Source organism: Haliotis rubra, unplaced genomic scaffold (genome assembly GCF_003918875.1).
Source record: "Haliotis rubra isolate DU_JTF1 unplaced genomic scaffold, ASM391887v1 Scf183, whole genome shotgun sequence".
Lineage (NCBI taxonomy): Eukaryota > Metazoa > Mollusca > Gastropoda > Lepetellida > Haliotidae > Haliotis > Haliotis rubra.
The window spans coordinates 434,847-456,539 of NW_025765814.1; the positions used below are offsets into that span (position 1 = coordinate 434,847).

At 39.7% G+C, this 21,693-nt stretch overlaps 1 protein-coding gene across 1 annotated transcript in view; it reads left to right on the top strand.

Annotated features, from left to right (window-relative positions):
- The window catches only part of LOC124273687 (inactive tyrosine-protein kinase 7-like), a 138,156-nt gene that overhangs the window by 108,522 nt on the left and 7,941 nt on the right, over positions 1-21,693 (top strand). The window contains exons 8-13 of the mRNA XM_046708961.1: positions 6,429-6,595; positions 17,137-17,276; positions 17,434-17,581; positions 17,853-18,122; positions 18,517-18,668; positions 21,223-21,343. Of these exons, the coding sequence (XP_046564917.1) occupies positions 6,429-6,595; positions 17,137-17,276; positions 17,434-17,581; positions 17,853-18,122; positions 18,517-18,668; positions 21,223-21,343 (998 nt within the window). The remainder of the gene's footprint in view (positions 1-6,428; positions 6,596-17,136; positions 17,277-17,433; positions 17,582-17,852; positions 18,123-18,516; positions 18,669-21,222; positions 21,344-21,693) is intronic.

A 21,693-nucleotide genomic window follows, 5' to 3' on the forward strand; every position in this document is an offset into this window, starting at 1 on the left:
GATCTAGAACCTCTAGCTTTGGACGCCTTCAGATCTAGAGTATCTGGCTTGGGACACCTTCAGATCTAGAGTCTCTAACTTGGGACACCTTTAGATGTAGAACCTCTAGCTTGGGACACCTTCAGATCTAGAGTATCTAGCTTGGGACACCTTCAGATCTAGCGTTTCTAGCTATGACACCTTCATATGTAGAGTCTCTAGCTTGGGACACCTTCAGAGCTAGTGTCTGTAGCTATGACACCTTCACATCTAGAGTCTCTAACTCTGATACCTTCAGATCTAGTCTTTAGCTTGAGACACCTTCAGATCGAGGGTCTCCAGCCTGAGACACCTTCAGATTTAGAATCTCCAGCTTGAAACACCTTCAGATCTATAGTCTCCAGCTAGGGAAACAGAGATCTACGGTCTCTCACCTGACACATATCCAATCAGCCTGCATCTCCAGATACTTGAGTTACAGTGGATCAAAGTGAGACTCCATGTCTGACACTACTATTGCATACAACTGGCCGTAGTGTCAGACAGGGCTGTCTGCCTTCAATACTCATTGTGGTTTGTAGAAAGATAAGTCAAGTGTCATCGAGGGCAGAGACATGTGATGGTTTGCTTACTTGTCATTGAAGCAAGCAGTTGTCCGTGAGAAGAAGCATTTAGATGATGGGTTTGAAAGGTAGCAAGGTTGATAAACACTTACAATCAGTTTGATTCTGAGCTGATTCTAAATGTGATTCCTTGCCCGATTACTTGAATAAAATAAAAAAACACTTGGCCCAAACAGTTTTGTTATCTCTTGGGAAGAAAACATGCATGCAGTGGCATGATAAGTAATGCTTTTAATAAGGCTATTAAGATTAGTGATCTGTGTACCCATTTATACAGACAGATAGGAGCGTAACAATTCTCCAAACATCATATCATAAATAAATTTAGTGTCTTATAAACTAGTTGATAAATGTCAATATAAACATGTCTAGTAGATGCACTCCAATGGATAAGATTGATATCAGTATACAGTAATTCTCCAGTATTGACATTAGTCTTGAGGAAAACAGTCTGATTTATGATGGGAAGATAGAACACTTCCATCCTATGAAATCTTTGTCTGGAGCAGTGATATTGAACTGAGAGGAAGCTTATATATATGTGTTGATAAATGAGATGAGAAGTCAAATGCTTAACTTCTTGTTGTACAATAGGCATTTACAGTGAAAGTACAGAAAACTTTGGTAATTTTAGACTTATTAGGCTCGACATGCCTCCAAGATTATTACATCAGCGAAGAATGTTGTATTGGCTGAAATGTGATATATCACAATTATCACATATATGGTAACAATGTTTTATTGCATTGTGTAACAAGCTCCAAGTACAACATGTTTAGCCAAGATTCTGTCAAGGCAAGTTGTGTAATGGCATGTCACAGCAATGCCTGAAAAAGAGGGCAATGTACAAAAACTATGTAATAGCATTTGGAAGAAAGATGTAGAGTAAAACTCCGCAAGATGAAGTCGCAGGAGGAGAGAAATAAATGATGTGAGTGAATGGTTACGGCAGATATCTCACGATGTCTGTCTGCAAAACTGGTTGTCTGGGGCTAGCATCTTGTTGGCGGCCATGTTTTCCTGTCTGTGAAGCAGCACCAGTTGCGTACTGGGAGTAGATACAGTCTCCAGTGTCAAAGCCAATCAAGTTTACAGGGCATACCTCACATGGCCAACATCCTTACATGAGAGGAGTCACCACTGCGCTCAGATAAAAAGGAGCACAAAGTGATGATCCTTGCGGCCATTACTGTTCCTCCCTGTTGCATTATGGGAGACAAGAGTGTTGGCTTCTGTGTTGTAATTGGCAGTGAAGGAAAGAGTTGGTGTATATAATGAAGGAAGGGGCCTTGTGTACATACACATACACAGATGGCTAAAGATGAAAGAAATCTTTAGAAAAACTCAAAACTTAATTGTCACCTTTCAAGTAGCCTGAGATTTCCAACTAGTTCACTGCCATATTTATATTGCCTCTTTGTACATATGTGTATTAATGGTGAAGTTGTAGCTCAGCTGACATTTTTACATTGACAGATTGCTCTTTGAGATGACATTCTTTGTTTACTTGCAAGTATTATGGCATCCTGAATGTTTCTTACATGTAATGGTCGTGAAGATGCACTTGTGTATCAACATTGTAGTTTTTTAACCGAAAACAATAAGACGGCAATATTTATGGGGCTTGGGCATACATTTGGAGACGCTTACATCTGATAGTGCTGGAAGTTCCCCGACCTCCATTGTAAGTGATTTGTAGGAATATGTGTATGGGCCTCAGAATAGATCAGCAAGCATTAGCTCCGAGAAGGACAGCTCCAGTAGGAAAAATACAATGGGTGAGAAGCCTTGTAATAACGAGGCATGTGCGATTAAACAGAGTTATATGCTGGCCAGTCCATGCAGCTAGGGAATCCATTATATTCCTAATATTTCATTTAAATAAACATTTCTGACATAAACTGTTCGCGGCTGCTTCATTTTGCAAAGCACTTGTTGAGCCTTTCTGTATTGATTTCATATTTCGGGAGAATTCTTTTTCAGGACTTTGTAATAACTTTGTATAAGTAGGTCATCAATCAAGATGTCCAACGCTTAGGAGCACTTGGACGGACGCAGATTCCAAACTTCCTTCCGATGAACTTTCTTGCAGTCAGTTGAACCCGGGGATATTTGATGTTTACCTACAGCTCATAAGTCATTGTCGGAAGTGGAGTTATCAATGGTGTCGTAACAGTATGCGAGAGATTAGATCATCTTTGAACTTTCATGGCTTGTTACTCAATATGACACTCAACTGTGTCTGATGGCTAACGTTTTCACCGACTTAACGCATGTTGCTGAACATCACGCTGAACGGGTAACTTGAGTCTTTATAGATGTTATAAAACTCATTGGCTGAGACACTTATGTTCATGTAAGACAGCTTGTGAGAAGGCTCTTAAGAATTTGAGGCTTATGAAAATAATATGACACGTATATTGGGTTTTTCCAAGTGATATTATAGATCAATATTCCATTTTGTTTGTGGGGATTTAACCCATGTTGGAGTATCAACTTGTCTGAGTGGGCAGTGAATTTATGTTCTCAATGGGTGAATGAGAGAGTGCTTTGTGCTGTAGTTGTCAGCTTGATCATGACATTTGTACTCTAGCTGAGCAAACTGGTGGACAACAGCATGAGTACTACATTGTTGGGGTGCAGTTATCCACAGACATATCACAGACTGAAAGGCTAGTTCATATGTCTTTGAGTTTCTCTGAATGGGTACAGAGTGACGATTGTACTTTCAAAGGCAACAAATCTGTGAAAATATACTTGCTTCTAATGTCGAGCATCACTCTTACATATCAAGCAAGACATCAGAATCTGGTGAAAGAAACAAAACTTCAGTTGAAAATGTTGCGTCATATCAGTGATTTAAAATAAAAATATAAATTTGGACGGCAAAAGTTTGTGTAGGGCAGGTCATGAGAAGCAAGCTTAACCACATATAGTTGGCTCTCACAACAGTGATGGGTTACCGACCAGGAAACCGTCCCTTTAAGAAGCACGTAACACTGGTTACATCAATATAGTTGGAGATACAGACTGGTGTGGTTGGCGACTTTAAGACCCTGTTCTGGGAGATTCTGTTAGATAGTATTCCCAGTGGCACATATACGCTAGATTGAATCCCTACAACCAGACAGTCTTAGTACGTTGTTGTATGAATAAATGTATTTATTCCAATATTGACTGACTGTCAGTCATACCACCGTGGGATCTTTTGGAAGGTTTCTTTCCGTCAAAACATTGCCAAAGAGCGGAAAATGCAGTTCACTTAATTTATCAGCGATAAGATTGGTCTTGCTGGAGGCAGATGTCTGAGATAGGGTGCCCCAGTATCTGACTCGAGTCATTGCATTACAGTGCCAAGATTAGAGGTAGTAAACCAGGAGATTATCAGGAATGGTAAATACAGTTACTTGATGCTGGTGCCAATGTGTTCAGTCTTATAATAGATCCATTCTTGTAATAAGTATCTTTATTTCTGTCTTGTCGTCAGATGGTGAGACTGCCAATGCGTTTTGGATTTTGTTATTATGTCTGTTTCTGTTGTAGAATTAGTGCTTGTCTTGACTGCAAGATGACGTATGGCATACAATCACAATATGCTTGGAAGATATACATGCTGTTCAGTGTAGATTCGATACCTGTATATTCGTTTTAAAATGGTTGGGATAGATTTATGTTTTTACATTTGTATTCTCCATATCTAACCCTTTGGATTGCATGTAATGAGTTAAGTCCCTGAAGAGAATGTAGTTTAGTTCGGGGTTAAAACCCTGGCAGAAAGAATAGAAAAGGTGACGTCATGACGTCCTGACAAGCAATCACATTCTCCGGATTGCTTTGAACTTCAATCTGAGCTTTTTTAGTATATTTCCTACAGGAAGAAATGTCTGGGCTATCAAAGATGAGACAAGTGAGTTGGTTGATGGCTGGGAGTGTGGAACAACATACACCACATGGTTGGCTGCAGATGTGCAGGTTTGCTGCAGAATTAGGCCCGTTACATTGCTTACATCAGTTCTGATGGGCCTTTAATCAGGAAATTAGTTCTGCTGTGTTAAAACTAGGAATCTATGAAGATAAATGTGAAACCTGCAACTAAACAGCTGATAACTGTGGAAATTACACTGCTAATTCTTGTATTGCACAACATTGCCACCATATCATCAGTCAGACTTCCTCCATGGGTGTGTTTACACTCCTCAGTGAAAATAAGCAGACGTGAATCGGAACGCAATTCAACCTGATAACTTCTGAAATTTTGTAGACTTTGTCGAGTTAATGTTACTGTTTAACTTGTCCCTGAATAGTTTTTAAGCTGATAAGGGCTGAAAATTTGTAGATATGTAGTTAAATTTAGGTTAAACTTGCCAAATGTTTTTGGCCATGAAGACTTTCGTGTCTCCTAATTGATTGAAAGTTTGATTGCTGTTTCAAATATGCACATACCTGATGCTACTTAAAATGGAACTGTTGAAATATTTCGAAAAAATTATTAACTGATGGTTTACGTTTTGAGTGTGATAGTTTCATCATGGGAGAGTGTGGATTGAGTGCAGGGAGTTGGCAGGAAGATAGTACACGTGCAAGTATTTATGTATCACCACAAGTTTCATAGTTTCCAGACTGTTCAGTTGTTGGATGCCCACCATGATCAGGTAGAGAGGGCACCTGCTATGTTTGTTGTGTTAGGTAACTGGGTTTATTATGACATCTGTGTGTAGATGTTGAGCAATCAGCTCCACTCAAATCAAAGGACCCTGAATGGCATCCCGCTGAATCTCGACGTGAATCCAGGAAGTGACAGCATTCTGGGGATGTTGGTGTTTGTCATATATTGATATTAATGCAGATTCAACTGAGAAAGAAATCAATGTGTTCGTGAAAGATTATCTCAGTACTGAGTGATTGAATGGGTGAGTTCGGGCTCACGTGCTGTTCCGAAAGATTTCAGATCTAAGACAACTTCATCTAAGGGAGTACAGGTGGCTTAGTAGGGTATGGTGCGACCATGCACTTGCTTCGAGGTTCAAGTTGTAAAGTTACTTTAGGCTTATTTCATGACACACGTGTTCATATACTGTGTTATTCTGTTCAAAATAGGATGGAATCAAAAGCAATGACTCATTTTTGTGAAACCTGTTGTTTGGCTGCCGAATAAGCATCATTGTTAGGGATTTAAACAACAAACCTGAGAACATTTACATCATTTGTCTTTCAGTGATATTGCTTCAGCAAACATTATTATTTAAAATGATTAACATATTTTGTTTTCAGTGTTGAGCTAGGTTACCTGTAGATTTAACATTCAATCGTTGAAAATACATCATTTTGATGGAATACACAATGCAATTTTAGAATGTGCTCAAATGTAACATATGTTATATTTGGGATTTCACTTTCTCAGTAAAGTACAGATTCTAGTACTTTTGGGGGTTGAGTCCCATCCAGGATTCGAACCCACACCCTCAGAGTTAGGCACCTAATCGCCAGCACACAAAGTCAGACACCAAGACCACTCAGCCACCATACATTTTGTTTGAGATCTTTTTAAATTGAAAAGGAGCTCAAGTGACATGGAAGATTGCTGCAAATCTGGACTTGCTTCATTTAAGGTTTTTTCAGTAAAGATAGAGGTATGCTGAAGGGAAAATGATATGACTGTGAGACAGACTAGATTGAACCATGCTACACTTAATTAGAAACTGCGGTGGTTAATTGTGATTTGATAACCTGTGATCAGCCAATCAGAATTGAGTAATTTTTTAAAGTGCATTCAAGCATTTAGGTTTCTGTTTGTCCTTTCTGATATGTATTATTCTGAATTTTCAGATTCCTGGACCGAAATGACCTGGTGGTTGCCTCAGCGGGACCGATACATGTGGATGGCAACAAGCTGGTGTTCGAGAAGCCACAGGAGATCGACTCGGGCAACTACACCTTCATCATCAACAACACCGCAGGAGAGAAGAAGAAGAGTGTCTGGATCATGATATCAGGTGAGCTATCACTTTTTTTCATATTGGTTGTAAGAAGAAGAATGTTTGAATCATAATGTAAGGTGAGCTAACACTGATTGTGTAAGGTTTGCTTTATCAATGTATGAAAGAGTCAGTTCAGATATGGTATGATCAACAATATAATAATTGTTAAATTTCATTTCTTGGGAAGGTGAGCTACAATGATGTCCTGTAGCATGAAATAGATAATATATACCCTATGAGTCACAGTTGCAGTGATCATACTATTTTATTATTTCTCAAACTGATACAAAGTTTATGAGATGGTCCCTGTACCCTGAAGGAGGTAGAGTTGTCAATTTAAATATGTAACAGTCAAAATGGAATAGGTGATGGGATATATAAAAATAATGCATGCAGTGAACCTCATCAGTGACACTCCATGACAAAAGAGTGACTTGGCCAGGTGAGCTTCATCACCCGATGTGGTATATCTAGACCCAGGGGGAACAGTAATCTTTAATGGATTTTATTTGTGTTACTTTGATGAAGAGAGTGCAAAGAAAGGAACCAAGGACGTGTGCATGTGAAAATGTTCTAAATAATTCATAATATAGTTCCTGAAATGGATTGTACAGCACAGAGTTAAAGAAAGTGCTGTACATGCAGCAACAGTCATGTGTGATGCAGATGTAATTGGCATCAAATTCATTGGACATTTGGGCATTTTTGTGATAAAAAGTCTGTTATGTTTTTGAAAATGTTCATCTTCACAAAATATGCAAAGAATATTATATATTCTTGATTGACTTTATAATGATTGTGTTATGTGGGTGATATTCATCTTAAAGTTCCAAACTGTTTTTTTAAATACTTTTTTAGCCACATATAGATAGGCTGACATATTTCCTTGCCAACACCCAGTCCCCCCAACAGTGAGAGTTGTCCCCCCTATACTGTGCTGTTGCAGGCCTGCCACCAGGGGGCCAAGCACGGCCTATCTCTTGTCTTCTCAATTAGTTTCATCAGTTTGTTCCACACTTCTTTTGTTTATTTAACACTTGAAATCAGAGCATAAGAAAAAATGTCAATTTTTTAAGTCCCGAAAATAATATGAAAGGAATTGATAAAACAGGCCGTAAACAGTAGGGTCTCCCCAACTAGCGTTTGTGTTGGTGTTTAAGAGCTTGGTGGGTTTGTTTGGTGATAAGGTATTGTATAAAGTACAGTTATGTTCACATGTTTTGACAATATCTGTAACTTATTTCATTGTTGGATGACGTGAGAGTGTGTTTTATCACACAACCCATCCTCGTGCTACATAGAGCTTGTAGCAATTAGTGTCACTCAGAGTTGCTTTAATTAGAAAGTTACAAAGCCGTGCGAAAGCTGCAGTTTGTTATCAGGAAAACATGGAGAAAACTAATTGGTCAGTAAGTAGATCGTTGTCCGAAGTGTTTAGTGTACACCAGGCTGTGGTCCACCTCCTACAATGTTGTGATTCTTCTACAAGGTGAAATGTTAATATCTGCATGTAGACATCTTGGGTGGTTATAAAGCTATCGATGTGAAGATCAGATGAAATGGGGTTTCAAAGGTCAAGTTTAATAATGTTATACTTATATGGTACCATAAATGCATGTTAGTATGTACATGTGTATGTGATAGGTAGGAGGGCTGCTTCTACTAGTCCCGATTAATGCTGATTTTAGTGCTAGACTGAAGAGATACTATGCTGAAGTTGAACATGGAAAACCACTCAAACATAGTATGCTGATTCTGAGCATTCCTATTTTTATTCCCATAATGCTGAGCACCAGGCAGGGGTGGTTGGTAGCCTAGTGGTTAAAGCGTTCGCTCGTCACGCCGAAGACCCGGGTTCGATTCCCCACATGGGTACAATGTGTGAAGCCCATTTCTGGTGTCCCCCGCCGTGATATTGCTGGAATATTGCTAAAAAGTGGCGTAAAACCATACTCACTCACTCACTCACTGAGCACCAGGCAGAGCAATAACAAGTATCTGCTTTATATTATGTTTTGATGCTGCCAAGCCCTTATGTTTTCTAGGCCAATATTCTATCCAACAGACAATGTAGGCAGAAAAATATTGCAATATTTATTCATAGTCAGAATTTGCAAATGCTGGTGTTGCATAATGTTGGTCTAAAGGTCTATCAGGGTGAAAACAATATCATGTATGTTAGAGTTTCTTATTGACATGTTAAGGTAGGATTGTAGGATGCAAGTAGGGTGAGACCTGTGCCCATTTAACAGGAATCTGTCCCCAATGGATATACCGGTATGTTATATTATTAATATGTGTTTTAAGAACAGATTAATTTAGTTGTTTTTTTTCAAAAGTATTATTGCAGATGTGATACAGGATTCAAAATCTCATGGGAATTATGACTCAATTCTGATTTTAGAATTTTTTGCCATGTTTGAAATCCCAGAATTTTGTGTACCAGGTTTAAAACAATAGCATCAATATGAACAGCAATTCACGATCGATTCCTAACTTGAATAACAATGAACTGTAATCTGGCTATAATTCTAAAAAACATTAAGTAACAACATGATCTCTCATGGACAGATTACTGTAGTGATATGAATGAATAGGTTCGTCCTATCTGGTTTTTTAGCAGTATATGGGATATGTGTATGATCCATCTCTCACCTGTCTTCCCTGTAGGAACAATGGACCCTTCCATGCACCTGTAGCCAACACATTCATCAGAGCATGTTTTTCTCAACTTTATGTTGCACTAAATCCTGACACCATCTAGTTGAGCAATCATTAAGATGTGAATATTCATGACGTGAAGTATTCCGTAGAGTGAACAATGTTTTGTGTCGAGACTCCATATCTGTTACATACTGTAGTTGAAGCTGAAAAATGATGTCTTTCAATAAAAAAGCTTCTGGACTGATGTCAGTGAATCAAGATATTCTGTAGCTCATACTCTCTCCACAAGTAATCACCAACCGTTCCCAGGGAATATGTTCCTATAATCTCCATACAATCTTTTAGATAAACGCTTATTTGTTTAATAGTTTGGTTTGTTTGATGATGCGATCATTTCTTAAAAATACCTCAGATGCTTAAAAAAAACAAGTTTCTTTTATTACGATAATTGGCCCCAGCTTCTCATCTTCAAGATTAATCTGTTGTGTAGACAAGGAGACCAATGTACATCTCGCGGCTTGTCAAACGCCCCCAACGCAGCAGCTGTACCTGCATGTAAAATCTCGACTCTCTCGTAATTATCACAAGTCGGCCCCTTTAAGTTGTGTTGCATCACGCTGCATCGTGCTGCATCCTGTGTTCATGCTGATTGTCTTCAGAAAGGTGGCTTCCCAAACTGCTCATTACTTGGGGGTGTAACTAGGGGAGATTTTTAGCAGTATTTTTTTAAATTCAAGATTCTCGGTGTTTGTGGTTTGTGGAAAGACTCCTGGCTGTAATAAACATGTGTCATATTTATGAATGTAAAAACAGTTTTGAACTTCAGTTCAGAAGTATTAATTTCAATGATGTGTAATATATGTTATGCCCTGGGGTAAGTGTGTGTCACCAGTTGATAAGGAATTGTGTGCTTATTATCATTTTATGATGCATGTAATGAAAAAACATAGCTGATATTTTGAGCTGTGAATTTCTTTTAGTTGTAAACAAGTTAAGTTTGGAGTAATGATTAAGATGTTAACCAATTATTACCATATCACCTAGATAACGTCTGGCAATTTAAATGTTTTTTCAGTTTTATTACATAAAAATATCCAAATTCTAGGTTTAGAATATGTCCATGAAATTCTTTTATCTTATAACCCAAGATTTGAAGTTTATGTTAAACAACAGCACGAACGGAAAGCTAAACTGAACTTAAAACAATGAAAGTGAATATAAAAATGTCATAAAATCCCTTTCTTGAGGTGTTATTTATGACTGGACAGAGCTTATGCCTCGTACTTAATGTATAGCTCCCTCTGGTGGCTGTACAACCAGCGGACCCCGGCCATGGTCACAAACCCAGATCCATCTCTAGCAGACTGATGACATCGCCATGCTAATCTCATACAAGACAGAGGGTCCGTCATGGATCACTGACCCTGGCTAGTGGCGATGCTCAACATCCCTGACTTCATAAAAATACATACACAACCTTTTTTCATCACCTTTCTGGTTGGTTTTATGACTCTTAGTTGAAAAAAATACCATCTAAATACTTCATGGGGCAGCTGCTCTTGTTGTTTTTTCTTTTCCCGAAAATGACCAAACTTGTGATTTGTTTCTGCCAAATGGTCCTCCTGCTAGTTTATGTGTTTATCCTCACAGTTAGGGATGGTCTGTGACATGGGGATACATGTTGTGTATGTGTCATAAATCTATAATCTCTTAGTTTTGTCAGTCATTTTCTCAAATTTTTGTTTGAAAATTTTATCAGTCAGGGTCAAGCTGCATTTTTGTTTTGCATATATGAAAATGAATAGTTACAAATTCTGTTTTACATGAGAGCGGTTGTGTAGCCTAGTGGTAAAAGTGTTTGCTTATCACACTGAAGACCTGGGTTCGATTCCCTACATATATACAATGTGTGAAGCCCATTTCTGGTGTCCCCTGCCGTGATATTGCTGAAATATTGCTAAAAGCTAAAACCCAACTCACTCACTCACTCACTCATTCCTTAACTGTTTTACATGGAAATTATGTATTGTTACTAGGCAGACAAGAGCTGTTGAAACACTGCAAATTTAAGGTTTGAAATCCTTCAGTAATATCCATATCAAATAGAAGATCCTCAAATAGCCATGTCGTGTGTGTTGCATGTGTGGCCACCATCTTAGTATTCTTAATGTACGTGAATATTCTTGTGTGGGGAACTAAATTTTTGTTAAGACACGGACAACATTATTATTATGGCAATGTTATTTTTAGACTCTGTTTCCTTAGTCTGTAGTAAATCAAGTATTTGTCTGTCCTGAAGACCATTGCCCGCACTCCATTGTTGGGAAAGTCTCTCAGGGTGGCAGTGCTTACAGGTAAGGATAAACATGTCACATCAAAACAAGGGGATTAACGCTTGTGTACTTGTTGGGTACGTAAATATGGAAGATATGTAGGACATCTGACTGATCCTACTAGCTGGCATTTTTATTGGACAGTTCATTGGAGACATTCCAGAAATTCGAGAGGTTTTATCCCAGATGAAATCATTTCATCATTATCAATGGACCTATTTCAATGAAGTTGTAATGTAATTCTATGTTTGAATTAAGTTGCAGTTGAAGCATATAACGAATACAGTGATGATATTCTTTGATGAATATGAAACCATATTGACATGACATCATTGTTGAGATCTTTTACAAATGGAGTCCGGAAAGTGAGGACTTTAAAATGATTGGTGGAAATGGTATACAGAGATATAGTGTATGCAGACATATGGAAAGAGGATATGTAGTGAGATATAAAGAGTGAGTGAGTTAGAATTTAACGTCACCTCGGCAATATTTCAGCCATATAGTGACGAGAAATGTTTTACATAGACAATAAATTAAAGTTGCTAAATAATCAGTCATCGAAGGACTGTAAAATAACTAGAGTATCACAGATGGAGTCTAAAACTAGCATGAACATGTAAAACTATTTTTATTTACGAAGACAGTACAATATAAAAACGGGCTATAGATCGCCAACAACTGAAGGTAGATCACCATACTAGGAACCATGGGGACTTACATTACTTTTGCTACCTGCATGGACCCTAGCTGGATTTACACCATCCCTTCAGCTGTTGGCGATTGTAGGAAAATTTAGCCACAAATTAAAATGACAAGAATACTACGTTTAAAAACACAGGGCGTGAAAATTTTACTTTGAAAGTTTTTGGGACTTGCGTACCCGAGAGATATAAAGAGGTGTGATGTAGTGAGATAGATAGAGGTGTTGTGAAGAGAGATAAAGTGTTTAAGGGTTTAGCCTAATGGTTTTATACTCATTAGAAAAAGTTAATGACTACCGATTCCTCCATATTCCTAGTGCCACGCCATGACTAATTAACCATAGTTACAGGAAAGAATTGTGTCTTGTCGTTAAAGGACTGGTATGTTTACAACACCATCCGTGTAATATTTGGAGAGAACAAAAAACAAGTTTAAGCTTTGTTAGGTATATTAGTAGTATCTTTGTAATAGTATCTCTAAAGTAATGGCTGAGGGATGCACCTCACACCTGATCCCCCTTAGGAATGTTTCTGGTGGATAAATATGTTATGTCAGCTGGGAATATGAGCAGTACGGTTCAGATTCCATCATATCACACAGACTCTGCTCCTAACAGGATGTATTCCATCTGTCGCAGAGAAAACATATTGTCATATCGCCTGTGTAATGAAAATAATTATTCTTAAAAATTCCACTGATCTGTTTGGGCAATTATCATTTTTATTCTGAGTATGGTATAGGAATCCTGAACAAGAACCTACTTCTGTTTTAGATTTCTCGACAGTCGCGGAAATAATTTGTTAAATGATTATGTCGTCGTCTGTCGCAGTTTGGCGAGGATGTTTAATGCAGATTTAATCAATGTGTTTTGGGAGAGAGTTGTGGGGAGACAGTTTGACTGCTGGATGGAGGCGAACGCTCTGTCTACATGTGATGTGTGTTACTTGTTCAAATGAAACATAATACAAATGTCCTTTCCTTTCTGGCTTCATCTCGTTACTATCTGTAGAGATAAACTCTGCATCTTGCTTCACTTCAGAACATATAACATTTTAACAGACTCTTAACATTTATGTGCGAACTCTATACCGAAGCCTGTTCTGGCTGTAGTTGCATCTGTTTACTCAGATCAATTACCATATGTAAAAATATAATATTAAACTGACAAAACATTTGTAAAATGGGGGTTTACATTGATTTTGTTTTACTTTAGGATGGTTGCTGGAATATGCACAATACCATCAAGGCTTTATTCCTCTGGATTGAAGATCCTGTTTGAGATGTTGATGATGTTTAAAATATGAAACACTCTATTCAAAATGTGTTTGAAAGTGCACATTAACAGAAACTTTAGTGACTTAATATAGGAGCTGAGGTTTGTGATGTTTTAAAGTGCTGGATGCACAATACCATCACAGCTGCTTTAAAAAATTGTTTGTTTTTTTGTAGAATAGTTTAATATGTTTTTGTTGTCATGTTAGGAATTGTGTTTTAATAATTTAAGTTGATTTTTGTTAACTCACTGGACATGTCTGTTGAATGATTGAAGATGTCGGCAGCTCTCGAGGAATGTTGAGATGTGTTGATGAGGGAAAGGCCTCTTTAAAATATGAAACACTCTATTCAAAATGTGTTTGAGAATGTTTAGCCCGTTTTGGTGGCCATGGTATCCACAGAAATCGTTTTAAATTTTATTATTTTCTTTAAAAAATTGTTTGTTTTTTGTAGAATAGTTTAATATGTTTTTGTTGTCAGTTCAAAACCTTTTTGGTCTTATGGTTTAAGCTTGTGTTTTAATAATTAAGTTGATTTTTGTTAACTCACTGGAAGTATTTGTTTAAAGATTATGTTATTGAACAATGTCTGTTGAATGGAGTGAAATAGAGAGAAGTAACGGATGGTATCCTCGGCCGTAACATGCTCTTTAAGTTCCTAGCCAGAAGCTACATTTGTATATTTAACAGTAAAATGACATTTTTATTATGATAACTCTGCCTCTCAAGCTGAGAGTATGTAGTGTTGTCTTGTAAATGAATGCAGAATGTCAATGGTAGTTTGTCAGGAGCCCAGAATTTATTGTCACCTTCAAAGGATGTTTGTGTCTGACAAAGCATAAAGTTTACAAACATCAGCATTTATTGCAAAGACAAAGTAGGCCTGCTAGTCATGACCTACGACCTGTCACTCATCTGGGGCACTTTTACCGTTCACTTCCTTGGGGAGGTGATTGGAAGAGCTGCCAGGCAGTTTCCTGTGTCGAGATGTGCAGGAACAAAGTGATAATGAAAACAGAATGTGATGATATATGACAAGTTATGAATCACATCAACTTGATGAGACATGTAGAGACTATGAGAAATAAATAATAATGAAGATTTATCTTTTGAAGTAGTTATGAAAATATGATAAAGATCCATATTCATATTTTCTTGACTAACATATTCTGATGACCCAAGTAACCCCTAATGGCACATGTGTCTACCAAACACCCATTGAAACCATATTTCTTGTGTAAATTAGAATGGTACCAGAGTACAAAGATGCTTAACATATTTAATAGTATAATATTCAGTCTTTGATAATGTTTGTGGTGTTCATGTCCAATGAAGTACTTGTAAAGGGTTAGGTCTACTAATGCCTACAGTGAATAATGCCTACAGGGAATAATAGCTACAACGTTTGCAGTGACAGCGATACGCTTACCTGCACACAAGTAGATTGTTCCACTTAGTGTGCACTATTGCCTACAAAGGGATTAGGGGAGGCCAGCAAGGAGAGTAAAGAGTAAGATCAAGAGTATTAAATCGTTAGCTAGCTTTTGTTTTGATAATTCCATACGCATTTAGTTCTAATAGAGAGATTATTAAAGGGAGAAGGAAATGTATTGCTTTAAAATTGAAGAATAGAGTAATTAATTGAGAGATTATTAAAGGGAGAAGGAAATGTATTGCTTTAAAATGCTTGTGATACAAATCTTCATTGCAAATCATGGCAAATCCCAAGAAAGTCGAATACTTCACATCACAGAAAGGAGGACAGCAGGTACTCTTGGAGGATACCGCTACAGACTCAACAACAACAGGCGACAGACGCGGTGTACACTGGAAGTGTGTTCAAGGTGGCTGCTTTGGCAAGTGTAATGACAGTCGGACAGTTTGTTCGAATCAGACCCCACACAACCACCCACAAGAAGACCAGGTAGCCCTGAAGATTGCCAGTTCCCTGAGGCAGCGGGTACAGACTGAGACGACGCCAGTTCAGGTGATCTACGATGAGGAGATTTCCCGACTTGACCGAGGTGAAGCAGCAACAGTCAAGTCGTTCCATTCTATGAAGAGTGGACTCTACAAGCAGAGACGGAAGATGATGCCGCCACTTCCCCAGACGCTCAGCGAGGTGAATCTACCCGACTTCTTCAGGGAGACTACAGATGGACTGCCCGTCCTCTGCATTGATGACGCCACAAGTGACCGCCTGACCCTCCTGCAAGAAGTGGACACCCTCTACATGGATGGCACCTTCTACTCCTGTCCTCCTCTCTGGGATCAGCTGTACGTCATCCATGGCCTAGTCGGAGGGAAGATGACCCAGTTTGTCTTCTGTCTACTGCCGAATCGTCAACGCCGCACCTATGAACGCCTGCTACGTCTCCTGAACGACAAGATCCAGCAGACAACGGGATCGCCCCTTCAGCCTGATGTCATCAAGACGGATTTCGAAATCGCTGCCATCAACGCTGTTGAGACCATCTTCCCCAACTGCGACGTCCGTGGATGCTATTTCCACTACAGCCAGGCTCTCTGGAGGAAAGTACAGAACCTCGGCTTCAGCGAAGCCTACCAGCAGGATCCTGAGGTCCACAGATGGGTCCGATGAGCAGCAGCACTCCCCCTCCTCCCATAGAGGTCATGGACGACGTCCCTGCCATTGGACAGAAGGATGAGTTCCAGGACTACATCACCAGCACCTGGGTAGACGACCATGCACGGTTCCGAGCCGGACTATGGAATCACCACGACACCAGCGGCCCAAGGATCTAAAAAATCATCTCGAGGGTTGGCATTCGTGATCTCAACAAGACCGGGCCCAGAGAGCCCACCAACATTTTCGCTCTTGTGAAGGTTCTTGTTTAATCCAAATAAATGATTATGTTTATTTATGTAAATTTATTTATCTCAAAACAAACTACTATGTGAAAGATATGAATAAAGTTTAAGAAAATTAAGAAAAATATGACAACAATGTGAAAGATATGTATATGAATGTACATATGTATATGAATGACCAAATAAAATGTCTCGCAACATAGAAAGTTACTGTTTTCTATATACTGTAGGCATTAGTGCACTTTGAAATAGGACCATGCCACTTTATTGAAAGGTTGAAGGCAGGTGCAATCAGCAGCACTGGTGCGTAAAGTTGTTTATTTAACACTGTAGGCATTATTCACTGTAGGCATTAGTAGACTCCACCTTGTAAAGATATTGTAGGAGATGCCATTAAATATAGTCATCTGTCCTTTTCCTTCAGATATGAGTGTGAGTGAGTGAATGAGTTTGGTTTTACGCCGCTTTTAGAAATATTCCAGCAATATCACGCAGGGAACACCAGAAATGGGTTTCACACATTGTACCCATGTGGGGAATCGAACCCGGGTCTTCAGCGTGACAAGCGAAAGCTTTAACCACTAGGCTACCCCACCGCCCCAATATATGAGGGTGAACACTAGATAAGTTTAGTAAGGGTCTTCAATAAGTTTGCCATTGTCTTTACTGAAATGTCACATGGACTGATTAAAGAGGCTGAAATTTTGTGATTTCTGTCTGTGATTAAATGTGTGATATTTTCTTGCAGTGCCACCCTACATCAGCCGTTCCCCCCAGCCCAAGGAAGTGGAGGAGGATGAGGGGGTTGACTTCAACTGCCAGGTGGTCGGCACCCCCTACCCCGTCACCACCATCACCTGGCTCAAGGACAACAGCCCCATACATGTGGTCAGTGCTCCCTCACTCACTCATTCACTCACTCACTCACTCCTGTGTGTTTTCCTTGTTAGCCAATCAGACTGCTTGTAAATGACATGATTGATCTATAGCACAATGGTCAGTTGTATCCAGAGGATGTTACATGGCATTCTTTCCATTTCCAAAGGGTTCTCCACGCCATAGGATGAATCAGCAGTCTGGCGACCTTCATATGTCCAAGGTCATTCTTGAAGATGCAGGTGACTACGCATGTGTGGCAGCAACTGAAGGTCATCCTATCGTTGTGTCCAGTCGAGCCTATCTCAAGGTCAAAAGTAAGTCAAACACTGGCAGTTTTAGCCATTTGGTTTGTCATTTGGAATTCCAACAGTACTTGTATGTTGTTCACCTATAAAGGAGCAGCAATAAGCTGTGAAATGTTGTATAAAGAATAAAAAGAAAGTGTTGTCCATTGTATTCTTGTAAGTTATTCTCAAAGAACAAGATTAAGGTTTGTAAAACTGTATCTCTGTCATCGGGTCAGTAAACGTTTATTGTTATCACAATTTGGTTCTATTTCTTCTAAGTGTTCTATTCTGTTTGAAGGGAAGCTGAAGTTCAGCCCTCAGCCCCAGAACACGCTCCTTGAGCTGCATGGCTATGGAAAGGTAGAGTGTCGTGCGGAGGCTGAGACTAGACCTGCCATCACATGGGTCAAGCATGGACCAACCAACCTGGACTCGCTGGATCATGTGTATCAGGAACGCGGAACGCTGTTCTTCCGCAATGTCCAGATGACAGACGCTGGATACTACACCTGTCACGCCACATCAGGCCAGGTGTTCATAAACACTACCATCTTCATCAAGGTTGTTGGTGAGTAGACTGTTGATCATGGTTAGGTTTATGTGCATGAAAACTGTGAAAATATTTGTATGAACACTACAAGCGAGTCCGGTAATTCCGTGCGTCCGGTAATTCTGCGCAGCTGCAATAGCGTACTTCCATATCGAGGTAAACATCGTCTGCTACCACATTTACTCTTGAAATAGGGACGTTTCTACATGGGACATTGTATAGAGATATGTTCATAAAAGAAGTGGAAAATATTCATGAAAAATGTGGAAAACTGTGAATTAAGATTGTAGAAATATCAGTTCTCATGGTTTCAGAACTGTTTCGTGTTGTTGTTTCAACTGCTTGTTTAGTAGATTGTGACAAATAGCTATTATATCTTGTTGTTTACCCTCCAATCTGACATTTTCTACAGAGCGTCCCAAGTTTGCAATCCGTCCTGAAAACACAACAGCATTTGAAGGCCACTCTGTGATGATCCACTGTCTGACTCTTGGCGACCCCAAACCCCAGGTCGTCTGGGAGCGGAATGGGGATCTCATCCCCCTCGAGTCCCCGAGATACAAGGTGAGACTATAAACTGACTGGGTCAGTCAGAATCCTATAGTGTGCCGGTTTCTAGACCCTGGAATATTGAGCATGATTAAATAGGTAATGTGCCCTCACCTTTAATGAGGTAGAAGGTGTTCCATTTGTCATGGGATTACGTCTATTGAACATACTCTGCTAATAGACCCATTCTTACTTCTGTCTCGCTGACTGAGTCAGGCAGGCATCTTGTGGGAGAGTACTGATGGAGTATTCCAGTGTAAAGATCATAAGGGCATCTTTCATACCATGTATTCCCTGAAGCATTTTCTTTAAAGAAGTTGAGTGTATTGCTTATCTGTTTAACCTCAGATATGTTTCCAGATGTTAAGTCTGATCCCTCCAGTGTAAAGATCAGAGGGGAGAGTACTGTTATTCCAGTGTAAAGAATGTTGTCAACAACATGTCAGCCATGTGATCATTAATCTTTGATGATTATTCAGATGTTACCAACTCTATCATACATACCCAGGTGTTCATCTTGTGGGAGAGTACTGATTATTCCAGTAAACTTAGGTGTTACAAAGATGTTACCCATGCCTGTTTAACCTCCTGCCAGGTGTTATAAGAATTCCTAGTGTTAAGATAGGTGTTTCAAAGATGTTACCCATGCCATGTCCCTGTTAAGTAGGTGTTACCATGTCTTTCCCTGTTAAGTAGGTGTTTCAAAGATGTTACCCATGCCTTATCCTGCCATGTGTTCCCTGGTGTTAAGTAGGTGTTTCAAAGATGTTACCCATGCCATGTCCTGCCATGTGTTCCCTGGTGTTAAGTAGGTGTTTCAAAGATGTTACCTGTGCCTTGTCCTGTCAGGTGTTGAGTAGGTGTTGCAAAGAAGTTACCCATGCCTTGTCCTGCTATTTGTTCTCAGATGTTAAGTAGGTGTTTTAAAGATGTTACCCATGTCTTGTCCTGCCAGGTGTTCCCTGGTGTTAAGTAGGTGTTTTAAAGATGTTACCAATATCTTGTCCTGCCAGGTGTTCCCTGGTGTTAAGTAGGTGTTTTAAAGATGTTACCCATGTCTTGTCCTGCCAGGTGTTCCCTGGTGTTAAGTAGGTGTTTTAAAGATGTTACCCATGCCTTGTCCTGCCATATGTTCTCAGATGTTAAGTAGGTGTTATAAAGATGTTACCCATGCCTTATCCTGCCAGGTGTTCCCTGGTGTTAAGTAGGTGTTTCAAAGATGTTACCCATGTCTTGTCCTGCCATGTGTTCTCTGGTGTTAAGCAGGTGTTTCAAAGATGTTACCCATGCCTTGTCCTGCCATGTGTTCTCTGGTGTTAAGTAGGTGTTATAAAGATGTTACCCATGTCTTGTCCTGCCATGTGTTCCCTGGTGTTAAGTAGGTGTTTTAAAGATGTTACCCATGTCTTGTCCTGCCAGGTGTTCCCTGGTGTTAAGTAGGTGTTTTAAAGATGTTACCCATGTCTTGTCCTGCCAGGTGTTCCCTGGTGTTAAGTAGGTGTTTTAAAGATGTTACCCATGTCTTGTCCTGCCATATGTTCCCAGGTGTTAAGTAGGTGTTATCAAAGATGTTACCCATGTCTTGTCCTGCCATGTGTTCCCTGGTGTTAAGTAGGTGTTTCAAAGATGTTACCCATGTCTTGTCCTGCCATGTGTTCCCTGGTGTTAAGTAGGTGTTTCAAAGATGTTACCCATGTCATGTCCTGCCATGTGTTCCCTGGTGTTAAGTAGGTGTTTTAAAGATGTTACCCATGTCTTGTCCTGCCAGGTGTTCCCTGGTGTTAAGTAGGTGTTATAAAGATGTTACCCATGCCATGTCCTGCCATGTGTTCCCTGGTGTTAAGTAGGTGTTTCAAAGATGTTACCTGTGCCTTGTCCTGTCAGGTGTTGAGTAGGTGTTGCAAAGAAGTTACCCATGCCTTGTCCTGCTATTTGTTCTCAGATGTTAAGTAGGTGTTATAAAGATGTTACCCATGTCTTGTCCTGCCATATGTTCTCAGATGTTAAGCAGGTGTTTTAAAGATGTTACCCATGCCTTGTCCTGCCATATGTTCTCAGATGTTAAGTAGGTGTTATAAAGATGTTACCCATGTCTTGTCCTGCCAGGTGTTCCCTGGTGTTAAGTAGGTGTTTTAAAGATGTTACCCATGCCTTGTCCTGCGATATGTTCTCAGATGTTAAGCAGGTGTTTTAAAGATGTTACCCATGCCTTGTCCTGCCATATGTTCTCAGATGTTAAGTAGGTGTTATAAAGATGTTACCCATGTCTTGTCCTGCCAGGTGTTCCCTGGTGTTAAGTAGGTGTTTTAAAGATGTTACCCATGTCTTGTCATGCCAGGTGTTCCCTGGTGTTAAGTAGGTGTTTTAAAGATGTTACCCATGTCTTGTCCTGCCAGGTGTTCCCTGGTGTTAAGTAGGTGTTTTAAAGATGTTACCCATGTCTTGTCCTGCCAGGTGTTCCCTGGTGTTAAGTAGGTGTTATAAAGATGTTACCCATGTCTTGTCCTGCCAGGTGTTCCCTTGTGTTAAGTAGGTGTTATAAAGATGTTACCCATGTCTTGTCTTGCAGGTGTTCCCAAATGGCACCATCCTGATTGAGAAGGTGTTCATGGAGGACAAAGGGAAATATGGTTGTGCTGCCAACAATACAGCAGGTGTCGTCCGTGCCGAAGTCTACCTTCGAATCACAGGTGAGCCACACCGCCACGTCAACGAGCCTCTTGTCTTCTGGGGCAGACCAGTGAAGATCCGGGTTATAATTGGTCTTCAGTACCCCATGCTTGTCGTAGGAGGTGACTAACAGGATCGGGTGGTCAGGCTCGCCGACTTGGTTGACACATGTCATCGTGCGCCAGTTGTGTAGATGGATGTTCATGATGTTGATCACTGGATTGTCTTGTCCAGACGTGATTATTTACAGACTGTCGCCATAAAGCTGGAATATTGCTGTATGCCATTAAACAACAACAGTCAATCAACTCCTGGGGCATTTTGTTGTATTACAAACATTATGAGTGTAGCATTATGCTGTAGGAGATGG